This window comes from Hemitrygon akajei, unplaced genomic scaffold (assembly GCF_048418815.1).
Source record: "Hemitrygon akajei unplaced genomic scaffold, sHemAka1.3 Scf000065, whole genome shotgun sequence".
Lineage (NCBI taxonomy): Eukaryota > Metazoa > Chordata > Chondrichthyes > Myliobatiformes > Dasyatidae > Hemitrygon > Hemitrygon akajei.
In genome coordinates, this window is record NW_027331951.1 from 2,796,580 (window position 1) to 2,804,164 (window position 7,585).

Below are 7,585 nucleotides of genomic sequence, written 5' to 3' on the forward strand. Positions count from 1 at the left end.
TCCAGTCCTGACTCTACTTTATGTAAGCAAGACATCTTTGAAATCAATGTACAAAGTCTCTGCTTAACATTCCTCAACCGGAAGTGTCGATTGTTGATTTCCCTCTAGAGATGCTGCTTGACCTGCTGTCCGTCCAGCATTCTATGCGTTGCCTTCTCTACTTACCCTCTTGTCTCAATTTTATCCCATTCGCCATATATTGGTAGCACACTCAGATTCCCTGTTTAAAATTTCTCCTGCTCGCTGTCTCCTGCACCCAGCAGATTCTCCCACAATACACCATTCTTTAACTCGGCCACAGAAAACACACTACGGGAATCTCCACTGTCCAACAACCCAAAAATCCGGGGAGAATTCACCATTTCCCTTCCAAAAGAGAAAACAACATCTGTTTCTCTCACTGGCTGTCGGAGGCGTTTCCCACATCAGGGCGTACCAGATACTGACAGAAATTCCATCTGCTCCCTGGACAGTTACATTGCCCGCTATTGTATTACAGTCTGAGTTACCCACACCCAGCCTATTCAAGAGCTCCTTCTCCTTTCAGTCAGGTGAAGATTTGCTCCGAGTTATTCGACTTTTCCGTTGTTAGGTCCCTGCGCTGGGCCTGATGAATTGTTCCATTGCTCAAGGCCGCTTTACCAGTGCGATCAATGACCCCGTTTGTTATCACTTTTTGTGCCCCTTTAGCGCCCACGTTTATTACTCTGAATTATTGATGATTTGACTAGACGTGAACCATGATGACAGAGTTTTAATGAGAAAGAGCCCAGTGAGCATACCTGTGTCCATTCTGACTCTGACTGATGTTGGTTGCTTGTCGTCTGCTTGTCTGCCTTCCGGGTGGAAGGAAGCACCACCTGCTGGCAATTATCTGAATTACACAAATAAAACAGAGTGAGTCAGTTACTCTGCCCTTCATAATTTAAAACACTTCTGTAAGGTCGCTGCTCAGTTTCCTGCATTCCAGGGAGTAAAGAGACAGATTAGCATCCTCTCCCCAGCACTGAGGCCTTCTGGCCCTGACAACACACTCGCAAATCTTCCCTGCACTACTTCCACTTTAATCAAGCCTTTTCAAACGGAGTGGCTGGAACTATAATTTGTACTGCAAACACAGTCTCACCAACGACTTGTACAAAGGCTCCATAGTGGTTAACACAACTCTTTACAGTTGGAACTAGCCGGTTTCAATTTCTGAAAGTTTTTGAGAATTAGCAGGTTCTCACCGTGATCGTATGTGTTTCCTCCGTGTGATCCAGTTTCACCCCAGTCTTAAGACGTGCAGGCAGGCAGCTTGTAAATTGTCCTGTGACAAGACTAGGGTTAAATCAGGGGACTTACAGCGCTCATGTTATCTCAAAGAAAATAGTGTCCAAACTCCTGCACTCAGTACCCTGACTGTTGAAGAAAAGCGTGGCAAACACCCCTTCACAGCCCTGTGTCGCCGCATTGAGTGAACTCATCAGTCCCTCTGGTCTCTGACACTCTCAGACCAGGAGCTCCCAACTCCTGCACTCAGTACCCTGACTGTTGAAGGACAGCGTGGTAAACACCCCTTCACGGTCCCGTGTTGCCGCAGTGAGTGAACTCATCAGTCCCTCTGGTCCCTGACACTCTCAGACCAGGAGCTCCCAACTCCTGCACTCAGTACCCTGACTGTTGAAGGACAGCGTGGTAAACACCCCTTCACGGCCCCGTGTTGCCGCTGTGAGTGAACTCATCAGTCCCTCTGGTCTCTGACAATCTCAGACCAGGAGCTCCTTGTTGGAATATTCAGAATGAAACTGAAGACAATCAGGAAGAGCTACGGACCAGAAGTTTGATGTTGATCGCATCCCTCAAGAACATGACGTGGAGGTGAAGAACAGATTCATGGATTAAACTTGGTGGAGAGAAAGCCGGAAGAACTATGGATAGAAGTAAGGATCGTTATACAAGAGGTGCCAACAAAAAGTATTGCAAACACAAAGGAGGCCGGGAAAGCAAATTGGCTTTCTGCGGAGGCTGAGCAGTGAAGAGACGTGAAGGCCAATGGAGATTGGAACAAATACCTCCAACTGATCACAAAGTTCAAGAAGATATCAAGGAAAGATACGGAAACTTCCTCAAAGGAGCGATGCAAAGAAGCTGAAGAAGCCAACATTAGAGGAAAAATAAAACAAGAGATCTATTCAAGAAGATTTCAGAAATTAAAGGAACATTTTATGCAAGAATGAGTATAGGAAAAGACAAAAAAATGAAGGACTATATCGAAGCAAAGATATCAAAAAGAAATGGCAGGAGTACATAGAAGAATTGTACAGGAAATATCCCAATAGCAAATACACCTGCAGTGACTTCCTCATCGATCTAGAGCCAGATATTCTGGAAAGTGAAGTCGAATTGAAAACTTTGCCAATAATAAGGCTGCAGGATGAAACAGGAGTTCAGCTGAATTGTTTAAAACGTTAAAAGTTATGCTGTAAAAGTGCTGCATGCAATTTGCATGCAATCTGGTAAACGTAAAAATGGCCTTTAGACTGGAAAAAAAGAACAGTTTATATCCCAATTTCCAAGAAGGGAAATGTAAAGGAATGTCATATTTCCAACAATTTCACAAATCTCACATGCGAGCAAGGTATTGCTAAAGATCATGCAAGCAAGCCTCCAGCAATACACGGAACGACAACTGCTGGATGTACAAGCTGGTTTTAGAAGAGGTAGAGGTAGTTGCGCTGTGCTCCAAATTGCTAACTTACACTGGATAACAGAGAAATCGAGAGAATTCCAGAAAAGTATTTATCTGTGTTTTATTGAATATTTTAAAGCCTTCAACAGTGTGGACCACATAAACTGTGGCAAATCCTTAAAGAAAAGGGGCTACCTCGACATCTGATCTGCCTTATGAGAAACTTGTACGAAGATCAAGAAGCAACAGTTAGAACTGACCACGGAACAACAAACTGGTTCAGGATTGGGATACGAGTGCGATAAGGCTGCATACGACCACCCTGCTTGTTTTATTCCGATACTGAACACATCATGAGCAATGCTGGCATCGAGGACTCAAAGTGTTGGAATCAACAGACAGACAGACAGACACAGACAGACAGACATACTTTACTGACCTCGAGGGAAATTGGGTTTCGTTGCAGTCGCACCAACCAAGAATAGTGTAGAAATATAGCAATATAGAAACCATAAATAATTAAATAACAGTAAGTGGAATAAGTGGAATTAGTCCAGGGCCAGCCTATGGGCTCAGGGTGCCGGACACTCCGAGGGAGGAATTGTAAAATTGCCGGATGAAACATTAACAACCTCAAACATGCGGGTGATGCGACTCCAATGGCTGAAAGTGAGAAGGATCCGTGGAAGCTTCTAATGAACGTGAAAGAAGAGAGTGGAAAAGTTGACTTGTTCCTCAATATTAAGTATACCGGCCAGCCCTTTCAACTTCGTGGTAATAAGTGGAAAGGAAGTGGAAACAGTAACAGATTTTGTCGGTTCAAAGATTTCTATGGATGGTAACTGCAGCCACGAAATTAAAAAGCTCTTGTTTCCGGACAGGACAGCAATGAGCAATTTAGATAAAATTCAGAAGCGCAGAGACACAACATCGTCTACGAAGAACCATAGAGTCGGGTCTATGGTATTTCCAGTTGCGATGTGTGGCTGTGAGAGCTGGACTGTTAGTGAGGCTGAATACAAAATAATCGACGACTTTGAACTTGAATGCTGAAGGAAAGTGTTAAGAGTTCATTAGACAGCAAGAAGATCGGACAAGCCAATACTTGAAGAAATGGAGCCAGACTGCTGACGAGGAGGCTTGAAAAGCTCAAATGAGTTGGCCACGTGTGGTGCGCGCGAGGACAGTGGGCGGGGCGGTGAGCTGGTGCGCGCGAGGGCAGTGGGCGGGGCGGTGAGCTGGTGCGCGCGAGGGCAGTGGGCGGGGCGGTGAGCTGGTGCGCGTGGAGCAGTGGAGACTGTGGAGTCAGTAACGGGGAACGAGGAGCGCGTCCCTCGGTCCAGGACCGTGCTGGCTAGCTCACTGAATTTGTCAAAATTTCGACACGTTAATACAGCTGGGGCACACATTTAACACACAAAGCTGAACGCAATTTTTTTTCCAGTCAACGCAAGAAAACACATAATTGGACCACCCCGCCCCTCGAAACTGCTGTGCAGATAATGAGATCACGGCTGAACTGATCTAACATTGCATTCCCTATGCCTCCATGTGCATCCCTGCAACACGTCAAGCCCGTTGTTTATCAAAAATCTCGGCCTTCAACAGAATTATGGTCTTTGCTTCCACTGGCCATTGAGGAGAAGAGTTCAAAACACCCTCAATCGACACAGGAACAATAGATGTGTTGGTCTGAAATAGGAAATTCCGGAAACAGAGCAGATGCTTGCTGTTTTCATCTCGCACCCTTGCTCAGAAACTGGTGGGGGCTGATCTTAAACTTCACCTGACCGGTGGAAAATGTCACTCGTGCAAACAGAAAACAGCAGGAATACAAAGGGCACCAGCAGCAGAAGTAGCTTAGAAAACACAAATATCTCCTTGTTCGCTGATCCAAAGCACAGACAACTGGTTAGTTGGAAATAAATATTGGAAATAAATATCACAAGTTGAATTGTTCTCAAGTTAATTCCCCAAGAACATTCTGACAATGTGGGTACTGTGGGCCGTTTCTGTGGGCCCCACCCACCGCCCCACACGGAACTTTCGTAACCATGGCAACAGACAGAATGCTGGGAGGAACTCAGCAGGTTAGGCAGCATCTATGGATATGTGTAAACAGACGACATTGCGGAACCAGACCTTTAATCAGGACTGGAGTGGAAAGGGTAAGAGGACAGATGATTGACTGATTTGGAAGGTGGGGCTTGTTGTTCTGTGAGACTCGGTGCTCAGGGTCTGTGTGTAAGCGGCTGCCCGTCGGTGCGCGTTCCTCAGAACAGGGAGCGGCCGTTCCGCTGAAATCCAATCCAACCGGTTCGACAGGACACTGTGGTTCAGATGTGAAGGCAGTTTAATATTGTATTTAACCATTTCTGCTGCAGGGAACCAATGGCGCGATGTAAAAACACTACCTGTGGCCTCCAAGGTGACTGGACTGTTTCTCCACAGATGCTGCCTGGCCTGCAGAGTTCCTCCAGCATTGTGTGCGTGTTTCCCGGATTTCCAGCATCTGCTGTTTTCTCTTGTTCGAGAGAGATCGGTGATGGGTCGCTGCCCCGTGGGATATTTCATATGTTTCTACCAGGGTGAAAGATTCCTTCTGCTCTCACTCAGTAGTACCCAGCTCGCTTCTCTTAATCCATTTGGACAATTGACTCGTTAGCACGAACACGTCAGGACTCCCTTCTCCCACTAAATTCACTCCCGATCTCGAACAAAGCCGACCCTCGCTGAATAGTTGTGCAGAATCACAGACAACACTTACCTCTGATATCGTAACCGGTTGGTGTTCAGTGTGGTCCCGGAAAAACAGTCTGGTATCCGGGTGTGACGGACAATGGTCCTGGAACCGGTTTGTTCTCCCTGTACGGAGAGTTGAGTCTATGCTGCTGCTCCCGAGGACATTCGGCTGTGAACCGATGGACAGGGCCGGGTGAATTGGGGTAGAGCGGGACTGCCGTGGTCCGGGTCACACCAACTCTCACCGGCTCAGGACGGGTCTGTCCGCGGGAGGAGGCGGGAGTGGGATCAATGTAGCAACCCTAAAGAGGCAAACAAACAGGCTGCGTTAAACTTTCTGTCGGACTTCCGCCCAGATCCCTCCTTTTTCCTTCATCGCAACTAGTGGGGCGGAGTTATTCTGTTTAACCCAGCCCGTCCCAGGCTAAGAATTTGATCCAGCCCGGGTTCTGGGAGGGGCTGAGCTTCAGCCCCCTGTGTGTAAACAGGACTGCCCGGTGTAGGTAGTTTCAGCTCCAACGTCACTCACCTGTTCAGGTGCGGGAAGCCGCCTTTCTGCTGAAATTAATCCAAACACCTCCGACTATATATATTCACACTCAACTGTAACACATCTGGTCAAAGATTTCCTCAGCGCCTCTCGATTCAGGGGATTTGATTAACTCTAACACTAGAGATTATTGCAGTTCCAACTGGACAACTATTATTACAAGGAACCCCCTCGCCCACGGTTAACAGCGGGTTTCTTTTCACAAGCAATGTTTGTTGGTTCACACCCCGCCGGTAATACTAATGGAATTGGTTTCCGGCCATTCCAAATGGCCAGACGTTTTCCCGGGAAAGGTCTCCTGGACCGGTTTATTTTAAAAAAAATCCTTGAAGAATATTTTCAAGCCAACTGCAGACGGTTCGAGTTTGAGATAAACATAAGGTGCTGGAAACTGGCAGCAAACAGGACAACAACTGTAACTGGTAATGTTGCGCGTTCGGGACCCTGGGTAAATCATGTTAGAGATTATCTCGCTCTTCCCTGCAGCAGAAAGGGTTAAGTACGATATTGAAGTGACTTTCTTTGCGTCTGCATGAGGGTGTTTCTTTTTTCTGACCCGGTTGCATTTGATTTCTGGAGAGGGGCCGCTCGCTGTTCTAAGGAATGTGCGTGAACAGGCAGCCGCTCACACACAGGCCCTGAGCACTGAGTTTCACAGAACAACAGCCCGAACCTTCAAATCAATCCATAATCTGTCCTCTTCCCCCTTCATTTCCAATTTCACTGATGGGTCTCTGCTTGTAGCATCGACATTATCCAGTTCCGTAGATGCTGATCCCTGCATCTCCAATCTTGGCGTTATCTGTAAATCTGCTGATCCAGTTGACCACGTTATCATCCAGAGTGTTGGTTTTGATGACAAAGAACAGCCGAGCCGGCGCTGATCCCTGCAGCACTCCATTGTTCACAGGCCTCCAGTCAGAGAGGCGGCCATCTACGACCACATCGCGGCTTCTCCCACCCAACCACTGTCCAGTTCAATTGACTGCCTTATTTTGAGTGTCCAGCAACTGAAACTTTTTGACTAAGCTCCCAAGTGGAACCTTGGCAAATGCCTTGCTAAAGTCCACGTCGGCAACATCCACTGTCTTGTCTTTTATAAGAACGCTGAGGCTCGACCTACCAGGCACAACGCCATGCTGACCATCCCGGATCAGTCAAAGTCTATCCACATAGTCACAGATCTGGTCCCTTACAATAGCTTTCAATGACTTTCCCACTACTTACATCAGGATTCCCGGCCTCCAATTTCCTGGTTTATTTTTGGAGGTTTTCTGAATCAGTGGAACAACATTATCTATCTTCCAGTCTTCCGCTCCCTCACATGTCGCTGTGGATGATTTAAGATCTCTGCTCGGGCCCTGCAATTTCTGCGCTTGCCTCCAAACCATGCAGGGGAGGACCTTGTCAGGTCCTGCAGATTCATCGTCCCTAAGACAGCAAAAACTCCTTCTCTCTAATCTGTATGGGGTCCATCTATTACATCAAGTCATTTTACAGTATGGGCGTCCCAGTGCATATGAGAAAAGTTAAATTCACCTACCATCACAAGTTATGTTTCTACAACAGACTGCAATCTCTCAGCAAATCTGCTCCACTAAATCCCACAGAATGTTGGGTTG

At 46.9% G+C, this 7,585-nt stretch overlaps 1 protein-coding gene across 3 annotated transcripts in view; it reads right to left on the reverse strand.

Annotated features, from left to right (window-relative positions):
- The window catches only part of LOC140721941 (NACHT, LRR and PYD domains-containing protein 3-like), a 32,250-nt gene extending 26,521 nt beyond the window's left edge, over positions 1–5,729 (reverse strand). For all 3 annotated transcript variants that reach the window (XM_073036764.1, XM_073036765.1, XM_073036763.1), the window contains exons 1-2: positions 5,439–5,729; positions 783–874 (exon numbers count right to left, since the gene is read on the reverse strand). In XM_073036764.1, the coding sequence (XP_072892865.1) occupies positions 783–792 (10 nt within the window). In that variant the 5' untranslated portion in view covers positions 793–874; positions 5,439–5,729. The remainder of the gene's footprint in view (positions 1–782; positions 875–5,438) is intronic.
- Between the last annotated feature and the right edge of the window lie 1,856 nt (positions 5,730–7,585).